This window comes from Eubalaena glacialis, chromosome 3, assembly GCF_028564815.1.
Source record: "Eubalaena glacialis isolate mEubGla1 chromosome 3, mEubGla1.1.hap2.+ XY, whole genome shotgun sequence".
In the NCBI taxonomy this organism is placed as follows: Eukaryota; Metazoa; Chordata; class Mammalia; order Artiodactyla; family Balaenidae; genus Eubalaena; species Eubalaena glacialis.
The window spans coordinates 55,247,131-55,266,489 of NC_083718.1; the positions used below are offsets into that span (position 1 = coordinate 55,247,131).

General features: G+C 35.2%; 1 protein-coding gene across 2 annotated transcripts in view; it reads right to left on the minus strand.

Moving 5' to 3' along the window:
- The window catches only part of RASAL2 (RAS protein activator like 2), a 376,664-nt gene that overhangs the window by 191,246 nt on the left and 166,059 nt on the right, over positions 1–19,359 (minus strand). For both annotated transcript variants that reach the window (XM_061183077.1, XM_061183076.1), the window contains exon 2: positions 523–650. In XM_061183077.1, coding sequence (XP_061039060.1) covers positions 523–650 — 128 coding nt within the window. The remainder of the gene's footprint in view (positions 1–522; positions 651–19,359) is intronic.

Genomic DNA, 19,359 nt, shown 5'->3' on the forward strand with positions numbered 1-19,359 from the left:
GTTCCAGAAACATTGCTCCCTTCCCTTGCCCTGAAGGTCTAGGGTGATAACTGCTTTCTGCTGTTGCCAGTTCATGGGTACTTTATCCCCATCTGATGGGTCCCCTATGCTGCCCATGCCTCTGTATAGTCCCTTCGTTAAACCTCTTTCAATTAATCTGCTGACTGTGCTATTTGTTACTTGCGAGGAGCTAGACTGATATAATTTCCAATAGCCTCTCTGGACCACTTTCAGGGCCAGGTCTACACAATCCAACCCATTCGCATTGCAAATTACTCAACTCAATATCTCTTTCACTATTCCTTAGTGAAAATCCAGCCCTGTCTTGTTGACATAACGCCTTTGCGGCAATCACGTATCATCATGATGACATCAGCAGCCCCTTAGACCCACTTAGAGTGTATCCTTCATAAAGTCTCCATTTTCATAAATGCAACTCATCAAGATGCAAATAAAAACTAGATTATTTCAGGAATTTGGTCAGAAAAGGGAAGTAGCTTTTCTCAGTAATATCCACCTCACCTCCTTTTCCTTGTTGAGCAACACCAGCTGGCTGTCTGTGAGGATGCAGTACTTCCGCTCCCATGTTGTTGTGTCGGTGTAGGGTGACTGGCCACAAGACAGACGATGGGTAGGTGGCCCTTTCACATCTGTGTGACAAACACAAAAAACAAAAGTGACAAATCATTGCCATGTTTGGTAAACTCGTAGTTCAAATGTAAGATTCTTCAAAATCAAAGTAAGGAGGTCTAAACATAAATCTAAATGGTAAACTGAAAACTTAAATTCCTCTGAAGAAAATAAAAAGTTATATACAGAGGGAAAATTTTGCTCCATAGTCTGAAGAAAAGAGGGCTGAGACACTAGGAAGAATTGTTAGTACAAACTTGACACAGTAATCACCACTGTACATGCACTAAAATAATGGGAGGTCACTTCAGAGCAAAACTAGTATCATTCAAAAGAAAGAGGTGGGCATGACTCAGAGACAAGAACAAAAGATAGACAGTCTTTAGGAAGAAGATGATATTGCATGTACACTCAAGAGCGCTGCTGATCCAGTACTGAAGGAGTGAGTTATTGGCAGCCTATGTCTTCAAAATAACTTTGTTTCTAGTCAGTTGTAAGATTTAGAAATGGTTAAACTACAGCATCATATTACCACTAGAGGCCAGTAAGATCTTAAAAACATAGAAGGCAATTTCCTCAAGGAAAGATCTAAACATATTACCATCATGTCTCTTAAAGGTGGAGGCACACAATATCAAAGTTAAATGTTTCAACTCTTCTAAACGTCTCATTTCCTGTTACTTTAATTTTTTCTTTTATTAAGGTATAATTGACGTGTAACATTATACTAGTTTCAAGTGTACAACGTAATGATTCAATATTTGTATAAACTGCAAAATAATGACCCCAATAAGTCTAATTACCATCTGTCACCATAAAAAGTTACAAAAAAATTTTTTTTTCTTCTGATGAGAACTTTCTAAGATTTATTCTCTTGATAACTTTCAAATATGCACTGCAATATTATAATCACCATGCTATAGTTGACATCCCCATGACTTATAAGTGGAAATTTGTACCTCTTGAAACCTTTCACCCCCTCACCCACCCCCCCTTCACCCCCTTCCTCTTGGAAATCACCATTCTGTTCTCTGAATCTGTGAGTTTTGTTTTGTTTGTTTGTTTTGGTTTTTAGATTCCACATATAAGTGAGGTCATACAGTATTTGTTTTCCTCTGTCTGACTTATTTCATTTAGCATAATACCCTCAAGGTCCATCCATGTTGTCATAAATGACAAGATTTCATCTCTTCCAATGGCTGAGTAGTATTCTGTTTATCCACCAATGGACACTTAGGTTGTTTCCATATCTTGGCTATTGTATATATCTTTTCCAATTAGTGTTTTCACGTTCTTTGGAAAAACACCCAGAAATGAAGTTGTTGGATTGAATGGTAGTTCCATTTTAATTTTTTGAGGAACCTCTATACTGTTTTCCATAGTGGCTGCACTAATTTACATTCCCACCAACAGTGCACGAGGGTTCCCTTTTCTCTACATCCTTGCCAACACTTGTTATTTCTTGTCTTTTTGATAATAGCCATTCTAACAGGTGTGAGTGATATCTCATTGTGGTTTTGATTTGCATTTCCCTGATGATTAGGGAAGCTCAACACCTTATTATATACTTGTTGTCCATCTATATGTTTTCTTTGGAAAAATGTCTATTCAGATCCTCTGCCCATTTTTCAATCAGACTGTTTTGGGTGTTTGTTTGTTTTGCTGAGTTGTATGAGTTCTTCATATATTTTGGATATTAACTCCTTATCAGATATATGATTTGCAAATGTTTTCTCCAATTCAGAAGGCTGCCATTTCATCTTGTTGATGGTTTCCTTTGCTGTACAGAAGCTTTTTAGTTTGATATAGTCCTACTTGTTTATTTTTGCTTTTTTTACCTTTGCTTTAGGGGTCAGATCCAAAAAAATCACTTAAAAACTCTTTAATATGAACTGTTTGTTCATTTGGGCTGTTGAAAAACTTGGAACATATTTTAACCATAAGTACACATTAGATCCATTGAGTAAGGCTTTTATGACAGTTCAGTATATATTAAAAGTTCTTTAGCCATGAAGGACTAATTCCTCTCAGGAATATACTGCAGGAAACATTTAAAATACATTACTTATTACTATTTAATTATTACACTAGAGGAGCACCTCAAACTGAAGAAATTAGAAAACAAACACCCATGAGTGCAGGAGAGTTGTAAATAATAAATAAGCACATTTTACCTATTAGGTGAGAATCTTTATTACTATTACTTTCTAAGGACTTTTAGTCTTTTTATCACAGGATGATAGGTATTCCTGGTATTGACTGACTTCAAGGAAATTCAAATGATTTCCTAGATGTTTTTATGCTATAATTATTCAAATATGCATACCTATAGCTGGAGATCTGTAGAAAGTAAAGAAGTTAGTACTTAGGGCATTAGGTATATGTCTCTCTTCTTGCATCCCCTTATGTGCCCAATATTATCTTCAGTGCTCCTTCTGGCTTAACTTCTTTGCTCTCTAAAAGTCTATCTAAACTTGTTGCTCTGCACGCTTGGGGAACTTATCAACTACCCTCCAAAATAACTCAAAATTCAAGAACTAATAACATTACCAGGGCTTGGCTTGACATGTTACTAATTCTTAGAAGTTCACTGTCTTTCCTTTTTCCCCTTGTTTTTCCGCTTCTATCTCCTCTGAACCTCGCACAACCAGTACATGCTGCGTTGATAGCTTCTCCATTCCACGCCAACTCTCTCTTCCCTACCCTTAACTCTTTTATTTCAAGAATTTAAATTAATTTAAAGTTTTCTTTATACTTCAAATTTTCTTAAAATTATCACAAAAAGCTTTAAAGGAACTGACTCAATCATTTTTGACACAGATAAAAGATTCTTGCCTGAACTTAAAAGCCATGTCAAAGCTGATTTTCTTCACATGATTTGGATAAACAAATGGGTTAGATTTTTACCACAATGTAGGCCTATTTTTAGAGTCAAATACCAAGACCACTTCAACAGAGAGGGATGCACCTACTTTATGTAGAAATGTGGTGGTTTTGTGGCCTAGACAAGTTTTCATTCAAATGACTAACCTTCTTATGTAAGTTGGCCGTGGGTGACCTAAACTGCCCCCTGCAATTAAATCTGAATAGTAATCTTATGATCCACACTGAGCAAGAAGACATTGACAGACTCTGTCCATAAAATTAGAATACAGGAAACTGTATTACAGCAGGAAACCCAGTTTTCCTGACAAAATATAAATCTGCATCAGCACTGAATTTAAGAAAACCTAAATTATCTTCCCTGTGTCATCCTGAGTTAATTCTCTTACAGTCTCCCTTAATGCTCTCCCCTTCTCCAACTGGAGCTTTGTTCCTAGTTTCTTCACGGTATTGTGAAACAAGACAATGTCTCATAAAGCATATTTGGGACCCCAAATTACTCCTCTCCAGGGCTAAAGGTAGAATGAAATAGGGAGCAATACTTCTATATTTTACATTTTTCTGTCAGTCTAAATTATGAGGTTGATTAGCCATGTTATAAATTTTATAGTTTCACATTTTTTTCTACTCTCTATTATCCACATTTTGATCATTTTATAAGAATGCATAAAAGGAAGAAAACAAGAAAGAAGTTAGAATAAGTAGGATTTTTTGGTTCTTTTTAGCATTTCTGGATTAAGGTTTGAAGGGCACTTTAAGTAACAATTTAAATAAATTTTTTTAAACCTATAAATTTAATTTATTCATTCTATCTTGTCATCACTTCCATGGCTAAATGAAGGTTTAATAGTACACTTGTAAAGCCTGTTTACTGAGACTATATTAACAGGACAAACTCAGATTATTGCCTTATTTCACTTTACCAATTCTACCAGTCCTCCCCTCCCTCCCTCCTTTCCTCCCTCCCACCCTCTTTCTCTCCTGCTCTGGTGACACACTTCTAATTTCTGACTTCCAATTACATTTAGTATCTAAAATTCACTACAGAATACGATAACTACCTTAGAATTACAAATAAGAATCTTAATAGCAAAACTGGAAAAAAATTTTATATTTGTGCTGTTCCATTCCCATAAGGATACTAAGGATACTGGATGCTGGCCTTATTACAAAAATTGAATAATTTTAGAAACATTAAAAAGAATCAGCGGTTACTCAGTGAATCCCATTGGAGAGTGCTTCTTTGAGACTGGATATTACCATGTAGACTAGTAATTATCAAAATTTTTTGATCTCATGATCCCTTTAGACTTTTAAAATTGAGATTTTGTTTCTCTTTGTTTTCAAAGAGATTTTATTTATGTGGGTTATATTTATCAATATTTACCATATTAGAAATTAAAACTGAGAAATTTTTTAAATATTTATTCATTTAACAACAATAACAAACTTACTGCATGTTAACATAAATAACACATTTTTGATGAAATGAAACTATTTTCCAAACAAAACAAAATAATTAGTGAGAGGAGTGACACTGAAGTTTTGCAAATCTCTTTAAAATCTGGCTGAATAGAAGACAGCTGGGTTCTTGTATCTGTTTCAACTTTTAGTCTCTTGCTTTATGTTGTTTTGGTTGAAGTATAAGTAGAAAATCTAGACTCACACAGATATATAGTTGGAAAAGGGAAGAGTATTTTAATCGCATTTTCAGGTAACTGTGGCTCGTCTTTTCTAATACTATACCAAAAACTGGCAAGCAGTTGCTCCTTAAAAGTAAGTAAATTGTGGAATTTGACACCACTTCAATAAACTTTTCATACTCTGTTAAAAATCATTGGTCTACCTTGCCCTTTGAATGGATCTTTTTACCCGTATGCATGACTTTGGGGCACTCTGCATTGATCATTTAGGAAAAAATGGTTCACTTAGTTTTGCAGATCTTCCAAACATTGACACTTTTCATTACATAATATCAAAAAATCACATTCATTAATCTTCAGAAAGTCTTGATCATCAGAAAAGTCTTTAAGTACTGGGAAGCTGTCAAGCTCCATGTGGCAGATTCAAGTTTTCCAAAATACTGATCTTTGTTTTGGATCTTAAATTTTATCATCGTCAATAAATACTGCTGTTTTTTTCCCCTTAAGAGACAGGTTTGTGTCTTTTTTTTCCAGAAAATGGATCACTTGTGGCTAGTCAGGAAATTCCCTATGCTCAACATCACCCTTTTTAAGAGAAGAGAAGACAAGACAAGCAGGAGATAACATATGACTCTTCTTTCTGGTGAATTATTTCCGTTAGCCTAAGGTTTGCAAACAGCCCTTCTGCTGCCTCACTCTCAGTCTCAGCAGCACCAGGGGCTAAGCACGGGGGTTATTCTAACTCTGCTCCATCACACTTAACTGATAACAACGCAGTAAGTTCCTTAAAGGCACGACTGACTTAACATTCTTTATCAACTATTCCTTGATAAAGGTAACACTTTTCTTCGCAGAAGAACTAATTTTAGTTTAGGAAGCAATTCCTATGATGGTTCCACCTTTCTTCTCCCTTCCACATCACTAGTACACAGTTTGCACTGCACCTGATCACTCGTGCCATGCAACAGCAGGCAGAGCAGATCATTTCTTTTTCCTTCACTTTTTAGATATGCATTAGAAGAAATAAGTCCCATAATTGCCACACTGGGCCAAGCACAGCTAAAGCAACTATATGGCTTGGGTAACTGAATGGAATGTTATGAATGATGCCATGTTAAGATGACAAATGGCAGTCAATCACAGCTTGTTCTTCAATCCTAATAGACCACTCACATCTACAGTTCATACTCTTTTACCTAAACAGAAAAACAGAAAATACTCAAAATAGAATAATTCATTTATATACTCATCCTTAGAAGGAAAAAAAGGGGGTCTATATGCAAGTTTTCTTAAACAGTCAAGCACTGTGCAAATTTAAGAAAAGTGTAAGAAAATATAAGTCTGGCACTTAAAACATAGCCATGGTGTTGTATAAATGATCAAAACTCAAGATCCTTTTTGTATCTCATGTTCCTGTTACTGGTAGAAAAACAACTATACTAAGAATTAATCTCAAACACTATGTAATACTCAATCCTCTTGTTATATTTAGTACCTCTTCCTATATTAATATACCCCCCATGACTGCCTCTTTTTGAATTGAATCTCATCGCTTTCCTTCAGGGGCAGCTGCTGTGGGGAAAGAAGTAGAGCTTTTAAAAGAATGTGGTTCTTAGAGGAGAAAGGAAAAAAAAAGTACATAGCTTACCACTATTGAGAGATCAGTTTCTGGGGTTTTCACAATTGGTTATACTGCCAATACTGTGTCATTATCTCACTATAGGGGAGTAGAAGAAGGCAGACTGAATTAAAAAATAAAACTTATCAAGAGTTTGGCAGCATTAAAAATTTTTTTAATAGCTCTACCTCTCTCCACAGTATCAAATGGAATAGAACACAGACCTAAATTTGCATCTTTTCTGAACTGTGACCTGTTTGAACCACAAATCACTGAGCTTACAGTGAAAACTATCAAGGAGATAATATGTGCAGGCTTCTCTAAAGAATCCTATCAGTCACTCACTGCTAAGTCACCAAGCCAATTCTGTCAGCTAGGTCCTGACACAACTCAGCTGACTTACATGAGAGGTGAAAAACCTTTCTTGTTATCAAAAAACCAATGACCTCAAATGAGTAAGGGGAAACAAACAACTAAAATATGAGACTATAAAGCAGTAAAAGGAAGCATTTCGCATTTTCTCTTCAATACGATCAACACAAATAGAACGTACATCCCTCTTATCTAAATCTAGTCCATTTCTGAAAATGTGTTGGATGGCAAATTTTCACATAACGGAGACTATATTCTGATTTTAAGTGGAAAAAGAATAATTCAGTTCAAGCCCATCTAAAACTCCCAATTAATTTCCCCCAATATTAAGTATTCTTAAGCCCCCCTATACAATCCACCAAAAATTTCTAAATTAAAACTAAACATACAAAATCATTTAATATGTAATAAACTTGTTAGTGAATACATTTGCACATATATACGGTATTGGATACAAGTTACATTTTCCTTTTTTACTGCAAACGTGTTCTATAATGTAAAGAAACAATTATCTGTTAAAGATGCATAATGAATGCAAATAGCACAACAAAATAAAATTAACTATGAGGTTTCAAAAACTAACATCACTTTCATAATTTTATTTTTTCTCACAAATAGGTAAAAATCATATGTATAGTACATTGGAACATGTGCACAGCCAAGTTTATATCTTTTAACTTTTTGTCTTTTGTCTCTCAGCCTTTATCATTTCCTAACATAAGAGCTTTTCTAATCCTCCTAGGCTCACCTACTTTTCACAGGCTTTTCCATTATCTTAAAAGATAATTGGAGCTTCCCTGGTGGCACAGTGGTTAAGAATCCGCCTGCCAATGCAGGGGACAGGGGTTCGAGCCCTGGTCCGGGAAGATCCCACATGCCACGGAGCAACTAAACCCGTGCGCTACAACTACTGAGCCTGCGCTCTAGAGCCTGCGAGCCACAACTACTGAAGCCCACGTGCCACAACTACTGAAGCCTGCGTGCCTAGAGCCCGTGCTCCGCAACAAGAGAAGCCACCACAATGAGAAGCCCGCGCTTCGCAACAAAGAGTAGCCCCCGCTCACCGCACCGAGAGAAAGCCTGTGCGCAGCAACAAAGACCCAACACAGCCAAAAATAAATAAATAAATTTATTTTTAAAAAAGATACTAAAAAAAAAAGATAAAGATAATTTAGATTGCTTGAAACCTTTAAACAACATTATCACGAAACACAATCCTGTTGTGAAAACAACTGATTCACGGACAATAGTCTACTCCATATTCTCTCACTCAGATTAATGTGCAACTTAATGTTTTTGGCCGGAACATACATGCAAGTTTCTTTCAATGATATTTCAATGTGAATAGTCAATTTTAAGTTAAAAATTTCCAAGAGATCGTAGCAAATATTTAAATGGTGAGAGTTCAGATATCGAGGGATACATTTCACATTATAGACAGTAAAGAGAAAAAAAAGAATATAGGGAAGCAAATAATGATGAGAATCAAGTGGGAGAAGAAATTTAAAAAATAAAGGTCAACAGGATAAGAAATGCATAGAAGAGGAAGAAGGAGACCCTTTGGGAAACAAATCAGAGTTGAAAGATCTTGAAGGTCAGTAAATCACACTTCCTCAATTCATAGATTAATAAAATGAGGCTCAGAGACATAAAATTACTTGTTCAAAGTGACACATCTAGCACAGTTACCTTAGAATTTAGTCTGATATATAAACTAGGATTTTTTCTAGCATATCATAAAGCTTCTCCTTGTTTTTTTGTTTCATTTGGTTTTGGTTGTAATTCAGTAAGTATTTATGCACTGTGTGTAAAGCACTGTACTCAATGCTGGGGATCTAACAGTGAACAAGACAGACCAAGCCACTGAACTCATGGAATTTAAATTTAGTTGAGGGGTCAAATACCGTACAATTAGCATACGATTAAACAATTATGATAAACACTATGAAGAAGCAGTATAGGGTGCTGTGGGAGCACAGAATGAGAGCTATGGACTTAGTCTGGGGCATTATTGCAGCTGGGAGCATGGTTACTGGTGTGTCAGTATGGAGAGGAGTATAAGTATTAGCATTTCAGACAAATGAAATCACAGGCCCAAAAGCCCTTGAGGAATAAAGTGGTTCTGCTCCTCTAACAATCTGAAAAGGAGGCCCCTATGACTGATGCATGGGGAACAAGAAGGTAAGTGCAGAGTTAGGGGGCTGGTGAAATAGCCCAGGCCAAGAACACCCAGAGACCTATAAACCAAGTTAAGGATGTTGATCTTGATCCTAGGAAGGAAAGGAAGTCCCCTGAAAGGTTTTAACAGGAGAGTGACACCACTGATTTGCATTTGTGTGAAGAGGTGAATGGGGGTTTCATTTACTGAGATTAAGAATTCTGGAAGAAGATTAGGTTTGAGGGAGAAGCTGATGAATTTAGTTTGGGTCACATCAGGAAAAAAAAAATCAGTCAAAAGCTAGATCTGTCTATCTAGGTCTAAGACTTCTAACCTTGGCCTACAAAAGAACCTGGAATTACTTCAAGAGGTCCACAAATGCCTTACTCAAATTTCATTTCAAGAAATACCTGGCAGCTACTAGGATAAAATGGCAGACTGAACATATAATTTCAGTCCTTCTCAAAACCCCACTGAAACTACAGTAAAGATAAATTTATATTTATATGTAGAGACAGTGACGATAACCCACAATGACAGAGAAGACAGAAATAGAGAGGAAATAAGTAAAATTTTAGAAGCTATAAAGAATACATTCAAGTGGTAACTGACTTAACCAGGCCTGAGAAAATTGAATCCTGAGATTAGAGTAAGAAAAGGTAAGAACCAACCCAATTTATACTAGAGAATCCTCAAAAAGTTCAGGGATAGGCCAGCACTAGGTATCTCTCAATGGGGAGAAGGGGTGGTCTAAAACAAGAACTGGGTAAAACTGATTTAAGAATGAGAGTCCCCACAGACATAGAAAATAAACTTATTGTTACCAAAGGGGAAAGGTGGGGGGCGGGAGCAGGGGGAGAAATTAAGAATTTGGGAGTAACATATACACATGACTGTATATAAAACAGATAAACAACAAGGACCTACTGTTTAGCACAGGGAACTATATCAATATTTTGTAATAACCTATATGGGAAAAGAATCTGAAAAAGGATATATATATATATAATATGTAAATATATATATAATCACTTTGCTGTATACCTGAAACTAACACAACATTATAAATCAACTATACTTCAATTAAAAAAAAAAAGATGAATCAGAGTCCCAAGATTCTCTCTCTATTTAATGGGTAACTATCTCCCCAACCCAGGTAAAAGAACAGAGGTTTGCTTGCTTGGAAGGGTAAAATAATGGGTGGACTAAAGGATGACTGTCACAGTTGAGAAGAGCATCCTGGAAACGTTCAAGGAATGCTTAGAAGTGCTTCCTCCAAAGTTCTTTTCACCCCCCGTTTGACTCTCATAACAGGCAGATAGACTTGTACTCACCAGGCAGGCAATTAGAAGAGCACTCTTTGGGAATCAGATCAGCTCAAGAGGAAAGAACCAAAGATACTAACCAAAGGGGCTCTCCCAACAAACAGCCCACCCAGATCACCTTAAGGTAAAGCCCTCAGTGGACAAGGCCCAACTTCATACTCAGATCTTCCAAGCAATTTTCTTATAATCCATTCTTAGTCTGGAGCAGACAAACAAGGATTACCAGAGATCAGAGGAAAGCCTCTAGCATGAGAAAATAGAGATCAAAACAAACAGAAAAAGGCAACTTGAAGGAGATACAAGTGATGTAGGAGGAAAAAAACCAAACAGCCACCATTATCCTCAAAGAGACATGAGAAGTAATGGCACCCATGAAACAAAAACAGGATACTCTTCATAAAAAACAATATTCATAGAACTAAAAAGAGCTTCTGATATTAAAAACACGATAGAAAAAAATATAAAACAAAATTCAATAGTACAAGTGGAAGATAAGGTTCAGAAAATAATCCCAGAAAGCAGAACAAAAAGACAAAGAGATGGAAAAGAAAAAAGGAATATTGAATAGTGATTTTAAAATATATATATATAGATATAGATAGATAGATATAGATATAGATAACTATGATAAGGAAGTTGGGATGACTGTATATGACAGCTAAATCCTCATCTATCATAATAGAAAATCAACAAAAAGCTCTAAAATTGATGAATAAAAACACAGTAGTATATGCATATTGTTTAGAATAAAGAGAAGTATAAATGCCAGAATAAAAACTAGAAGAGTCAGAAGTTCATGTCTCAGAAAAAGGGGACAGAGGTAAGGAAAACCAATATATTCTGTTAAGAAAGGGGCAGACAACCCAAATGAAAAATGGGCAAAAGACATGACTACCACTTCATAAAAAAGAGTATCAAAATGTCCACTTAACATGTAAAAAGTTGCCCAACTTTATTAATCATCAGGGAAATGCAAATTAAAACCACAGTGAGATATTACTACACACCCACCAGAATAGCTATAATGAAAAAGATACAGTGTTGGTGAGGATGTAAAGTAACTGCAGGTGGGAGTGTGAATTGGTAAAATCACTCTGGAAAACTGACAATATTTACTAAAACAGAACATATACATATCTAGCAATTCTACTCCTAGATATATACCCAAGAGAAATGTGGACACTTATTCAGCAAAAGACGTGTCAGAATGCACACGGCAGCACTATTCTTAATAGTAAAAACTAGAAACAATCCAAAATGACCACAAACAGAATGGATAAATTGTGAAAATTTAGAAAATGGAATATTATATACCAATGAGTGAAAAAACAACTACATATAACACCATATATAAAGCTCACAAATATTGAGCAAGAGAATTCAGACATAAAAGCTGTATAATGGCTTATAGAAAGTTCAAAAATGTAAAATTCACCTACAATATTAAAGTCAGCGTCATAGTTACTCTTTGGATGTACAGTGACTAAGAAAGGACATAGTGAGTCCCTGGGACGCTAGTAATGTTCTGTTTCTTCAGCAGGGTCCAAGTTACTCAGGTATGTTGTCTTTATGCAAATTCATCAAGCTATACACCAAGCTATAGGATTTGTGCACTTTTCTCTGTGTATATTATATTTCAATAAAAATTATCTTTAAAAAGATTCTAGATGTTCTGTTTATAAGTTGTGTGACTTTGGTCAAATTACTCAACCTAAGTAAACCTCAATTTCTTCATTTTTAAAATAAGGATGACAAAGCAACTATTCTCTTAGGGATTTCTGTGAGGTTCAAATGAGATACACATCAAGTGCTTCACAAATGCCTCACACATACTAAGCACAGAATAAAAGTTTATTTGTTAGTATTATTATTAACCACTTGGGCATTAAAAAGGTAGGGGAAATCACTATATGGTCCCATTTTGAACAAATCTAACTCATATGAAACATGAATTTAGCTGTGTAGTCAGATGATTATATTCAAATCTGCTATTTACTATTTCCATGATTTGGGGCAAATGATTTAACCTCTCTGATACTCCTTTTCTCAATTATAAAAGAGAATAAGATCATGGTATTGTGTGTGTGCATGTGTGTGTGTGTGTGTGTGTGTTTAGAGATAATTTTTAAAATAGATTAAAAGTGGAAGATAGTTCCAAACAAAGAGTGTTTGAAACTATGTAAGTCTATCTATATTTTCATATGAGTATGTGTGAATGAATTATTTTAAAATATGAAGGTAAGTAGTAGAAAAAGCCTCTAAAGGAGCTGAAAGTGGATGCCTGCATGGAACAGAAACTAGCTGCAGCAATGGGTAGGGAAGCTAGCCACTCTTTTGCATTTCAATCCTTGTAGTACCCACTTGTAACTATATACATCTACTACTTTAAGATTAAAATTTAACTCCAATAAAAATTAATTTAAAAAAGATTAAATTTTAAAATAACTTTATTCAATAAAAAATATATAGTTAGGTACTACCAAATTAGAAAATGATTAAAGGCAAGCTCCAAACTTAAGTTGATCAATTATCAAGCTGATGTACAAGAAACAAAACAAAGTTTAAAGCATTTCAATACATCCATAATTCAACTTCTCTATCGTGGTACAGAGTGTGGGTGGCATAGAAATGCTAACTTTGAGTCCACAGATTCTTAACTTCCTCTATTAATAGTTAGAGAACCAAAAAAAAAAAAAAAATAGAGAACCACCTGTTACTAGGGAACCACCTATTTTTAACTAGTTCAAGTCTACTTAAAGACCCTAGGAATCAAAAAAGAAATGCTGGCTATAAGGCTTTAATATATATATAGCATTTGGAACATGGAGTTGAAACTTATACTCCTCATATGACTCTCTAAGGTTTTAATTTCCCCTGGAAGATAAGTAATAAAGTACTTCAATATACAGGAAGGTGATACTAACTCACAGTGCCCTGGCACATACTGACCTCGGCTAGGATTCTTATATAGAGCTGCTTAGCATAACTCAACCCTGATTTTCAGCAGATTTGAATTCTTTACAAAGATCTTTGAGAAGAGACTACTAAAGCCAGAAATTTGGCAGTGAGGCTCAGAGTCATGGCAGGACCCATGTCCCCAGCGTAGGTTATTTGATTAACACACTAGAAAAAGCTGAGAACAATTTCTCAATTTCTGGCACAGGGAAGAAATTCTGGCTCAATAAATATTAGCTCTCATTATTGTTACTGTTATTGAGAGACATAATGGTGGAGCGGTTAAGAGCACAGACTCTGAGTAAGACTGCTTGATAAGGAATCCCATGGCTTACCAGCTGTGAGACTCTAGTCAAGATACTTAACCTCTCAGACCCTCAATTTTCTTACTTTTAAAATGGGAACAATATGGTTTCTACTTCACAGGGAAGTGGTGAGGATTAAATAAGAAATGTCAAGCATTTAGACAGTGTCTGGCATATTGTAAGACTTCAGTAAATGTGAGCTCTTATTATTCTTTTTACATCATGTATCTGAAATAATGGAGTCGTTTCTTAATCCAATTCAAAACTACTGATGCTAAAAATATTGAAATAAAATGAGGGGAAAAAACAACTTAAACTATGAATGATCTTCAGGATTATATGATATATATAAATAAATTTCTCCTTGGAAATATTCTGGGGAAAAAACCAAACTACACAGGTTTGCATCTGTTATCATTGGACAGGTTCTGGTAGATCACTGCGCCATGAATATACACAACATTCTTGATGCAAACTTTACAAAGGAAGAGCCAATAAACCTATAGCCACTTGGCCATAGAAACAATTATAAGCAGAAGTGAATGTAAGAGAAGAAACACATACTTGTTTTTGGACTGGTTTGGTCAAATTAATGTACATCATTTAAGTCAGCCTACCAATTACCTCTGGGGTGGGGGGGGAGCGGGGGGAGGGGAGGGAAGGGAGGAGGGGAGGGGAAGGGGGAGGAGAGGGGAAGGGGGAGGGAGAAAGAGAGGGAGGAGAAAAAAGAAGATAATCTTTTTAATGGCACTGTTTTATTCTAACCAATTAGTTCAAATACTCTCAGCTCTATAAGCCTCTTACCACTGCACAGCTGATGGCTAAACTTGAGAGGAGCAATTAATCCTCATCTGTCTCTCTACATGTTTCAATTAGCACAAAAACATGTATATACTCCTCAAAAGCAATCACAAGAATGTAAAACAAAAAGAAATTTAGGGCTTCCCTGGTGGCGCAGTGGTTAAGAATCCACCTGCCAGTGCAGGGGACACGGGTTCGAGCCCTGGTCCGGGAAGATCCCACATGCCACGGAGCAACTAAGCCCGTGCACCACAACTACTGAGCCCCCATGCCACAACTACTGAAGCCCGCAGGCCTAAAGCCTGTGCTCCACAACGAAGAGAGTAGCCCCAGCTCGCCACAACTAGAGAAAGCCTGAGTGCAGCAAAGAAGACCCAATGTAGCCAAAAAATATATAGAGAGAGAGATATATGTATCTCTCTATATATACATATAGATATATATATATATACACACATATAAAAAGAAATTTAGCAGGTGATATTTTTTTCTTTTTTAAAAAAGTTGAATCCAAACTCAAAAGATTAAGGAATGCATAGTAAGATTGTCACTGGTTCTTAAAATTAAAGCCTCAGAGAAAACTCTCTCTCTCTTCAGGTGCTTTTCCAAAACTATCTGAACTCCTCTGTAGGTCCACAAACAAGAGATCCATTGTGTGGATCTGTAAATTGTGTGACATCATTGAAACACAAGCACCAATTGGTATCACAAACAGTTTGTGTTTCCAAGGATACCAGGAACTTTAAATACCCTGCAGTTATACAAAGCCCAGGAGCACGACCTTCATAACAATACCAGGAGCCTGCACACTTTCTTTTTAGTCACTGTTTCCAGCAGAGAAAAGGCACTGATTCTGCCCCAATAATACTTCCAAATAATATTCTCAAGAACGTTCCTCAATCACTCAATTATTCATTTTTATATTCTCAACATAATGACAACAAAAAAGAGGATTAAGAATTTACATAGCCCTATTAATAGAGAGATTCTCAAAAGGCCAGCCTAGGGTATCTTTAATGAAACCACACTACCGATTTTTAAAATGCAATGCACATAAACACTTCTGATTAATCTCTACAGTAATGTTCCTCTGTGTTACAGAGTACTCTTTTAGTAAAAGTAAAATAACTTCTTCCTTGTGTGCCTTTCCTGGAAAAGTTATTTTTCCTTAATATTAGCCTTTAGCTCACACATATGACTTTAGTATGTAAACTTGTTTATTCTAGCTAGAATAACTACAGCAACATAGAAACACAGGCTAAATGTGAGGTGATTATGATTAACTATATTATTGTTAAAAGTCAAACAAGTTTATAATCTTTTATAAAGGACTCTTTAAAAAGGTGGTAGTTTAGGGCTAAATTGTTATAAAAGGTCTATACTAAGCTCTTCTCTAATATCTGTCTATGCAGAGTTAAACCTAAATACTTATATTATCTTTACATCAACTTTATTTGTGAAATGCTTTCCATTAATTACGTGTGCCATTGAGATTTTGAACAGTTCCAGAGTTATTTTTCTATTTAGGAGATAAATATTTTAAGCAAGTATTTCTCCAAATGCAGGCCGGAAACGTACAAGGAAAATTGGGAGAACTCACGAAGACTGCAGCTAGAGAGTTCCCAAGAGCTGTTTACCCAGGATGGAAGCAAGCAGGGAGTTCGAAGCTGTAAGAATGAAAAGCCATACCTTGTGGTTTTTCTCCATTATACTACCTCACATTTGGACCGTTACAATGCCAAGATTACAGGGCAAAGAAAGAGACTCTCTATTTAGTCATTTTTGTATTTTTTTAAAAAATAACATCGTTGATGATTTTTTAAAGAAATAACATCGTTATGTTTTAAAAAATAACTCCTCTCGGGGAAGGTTGTATTGGGTTGGTCAAAAAGTTTGTTCGAGTTTTTCTGTTAGAGGTTATGGAAAACCCCGAACGAACTTTTTGGCCAGCCCAATATTAGATGACTGTTTATCTTAATTCAAGTTATTAGATGCCTATTTATCTTAATTCAAGTTATTAAGTACTGAGCTTATTTTAGGGTGCTTATACATTGCTTGGTACTTTTGAAGATATATATTACATTGTTTTAATCCTTAGAAAAGTCAGAATCTTAGTGAAGAAAAAAATTATTTATGCAAGTGACTTATTTAACCATTCATAAAATCCTTTTTAATAAAAGTAATGTAAAGAATGATGTATGTAAAGGCTCAACTACATCATGCTCAAACTACAGGATAGAGATATAAAATCTAAAGTTTTTTAAACTTTAGAAAGCCACTTGAGCTTTATATAAGTCCCTTAGAGCCTCCAAAAGTAAGAAATATTGCCTAGTCATCAGTGTCCACATGACAATTAACGAGGAAGGGTAGAGAAAAGTTATCTATTAAATTTAGCAAGGCACTGGTGCAAATCTGAAGCAAAAGAAATTTTAAAGTACAATTCTAGATGGCAATAATTACAACAAAGAACCAGATCATGGGTTCTGTGCCTTCCAACCATAAAACTGAATTTTGTGACCGTGTACATCTTGTATCAAGCCAAGATTTACATGCAGGTGCATTTCTTTGTCCAACAGACGACGATCATAAGATGTGATTAAACATATTTTGCTTATAATAAATCACAATTAATTCTGTCAAAACGGGCATCTACTAAAAGTAATTCTTTAAGTGGAATCATCTCACCTTATTGTAAAAGTACCTAATTTCACTGATTAAAAGCCAGTTTTATCATTAATGACAGTGCTTTCAAATTGTCAAATCTAGTCAAGAGTTTGAGATAAGTAGCTAAGAAGCTACTCAGTAACTCCTATAATTTCATACTTTCCATTATATCCAAGTAGGAAACAAGGAAGAGTGGGACAAAATGGCCAGGAGCCTATAGCAGGGCAAATGGAAGAAGCAATGTCCACTGAAGCAGAGAGCAAAGAAAGAAATGGCAGGATACTACTACTATAGTTTAGGCATTGCAGACCAAAGACCAAACTGTATGTTTCTCTAGCATTGCAGACCAAAGACCAAACTGTATGTTTTCATAACTATGCCAAGAACAAGCACATGAAGATTATCTGGATCAACAGGGTGAAGCATATGAACCTGCCCAATCTCTAGTGGTTTACTATATAAACTCTCAGTCCTACAATAAATTAGATAAACAAGATGGCATACATATTAATTTATTGATGACACAGAATTGAGTGGAATGGTACATATGATGGACACACAATCAGGGTCCAAAATTATCATGACAATTAAAAAAATGTGCTAAATTTAATAAGCTATAATTTATTGATAATATATTGTTTGCATTGTCTGATGTCCTTTATCATCTTTGAGAATTATTTTTAATGTAGTATTGTACCATATAGACGTACCAAAATCCGAGTGAATTTCTTATGTTGAAAATACAGGTTTGTGCCAATATTTCGATTTTATAAATAATTTCACAACAAATATACGCTCAAAGTTTGTATGTATCTCTGATTGTTTCTTAGAATAAGCTGTAAGAAATGTAATCATTAAATCAAAGGTTTACAGTTTTTAAGACTCTTATACACATTCTTCCAAACAATCCTTCAGAAAAATGTATGTACAAATTTATACTCTCCAATGCAGAAAATGAAGACATCCATTTCGACACATCTTGAAGAAAATGCATGTCATTTAAATCTATCAATTTTAAAGGGTAGAAAAATGTATGATCTTAAACATTTACTGAGTACTGCTTTAAGCAAATCATTGTGCTAGACATTAGGAAGAAAAGTACAGAGTCCATTGTGATAGACACATAATCAGATATTAGCAATACAATGTGATACATACAAAGAAAAACAAGAAGTGCGTGCTACGGGTAGACAGAGGGAATAATTATTAAATTTAACAGTTGCAGGTATCCAGAGATGGAACAGAAGATATTTTACTCTTATCAGTGGTTAAGGATGGGGAGGACAACAACTTGACTGCAAACTTCTTGTAAATGATGGTATGTATGACTATTAGCAAACTAGGTCCAAAGCATACTAGATGCCTTTTTATGTGATCATTTTTTTTTAACTTTAGAAAGCCATTGTCAGCTAAATAAAGAAATTTTTAAAAGTTGTACTTGCATGCCTTAAAAAGTATATTTTAAAATCACACATATAAACGCAAACCCACTGGCCAATATTTTGTTACAGAGCCAAGCCTTCTTTTAGAATGTAAGTCTATTGATTCATAGACTGCACAGTATTTTTGCACAAACCACACCCATTATATACCAACTATGATTTCCAGTTTTTTTTTTATTTAATGAAAACCTGAAGACACTGATGAAATAACTGGAACACAGAGTCTTTCCAAACTTTTTCCCCAGTTTTTTATAGTTGATCATCAGATTAAGAACAATTATTTGTAAACAACCTCTGTTTATTCTTTCCAAAATATGAAAATTTAATTTAATGGAAACTTTTTGCATTCATACTTCATCAATTTACAAAACATGAAAATTTAATGTAATTCCAATGACAAAAATAAAACTGGCAGGTTTGCAAAGAAACATCATTTATTCTTGGTAAGCTTCCAACTTCACTGAAATGTACATAAGTGAGGGTGCATGTTGGAGAGCAGCCTTTTAGCCCCAAATGTCCAGGGCATCCTGAGCGACAGTCACAAGGTTTCACAGAAGGAATGG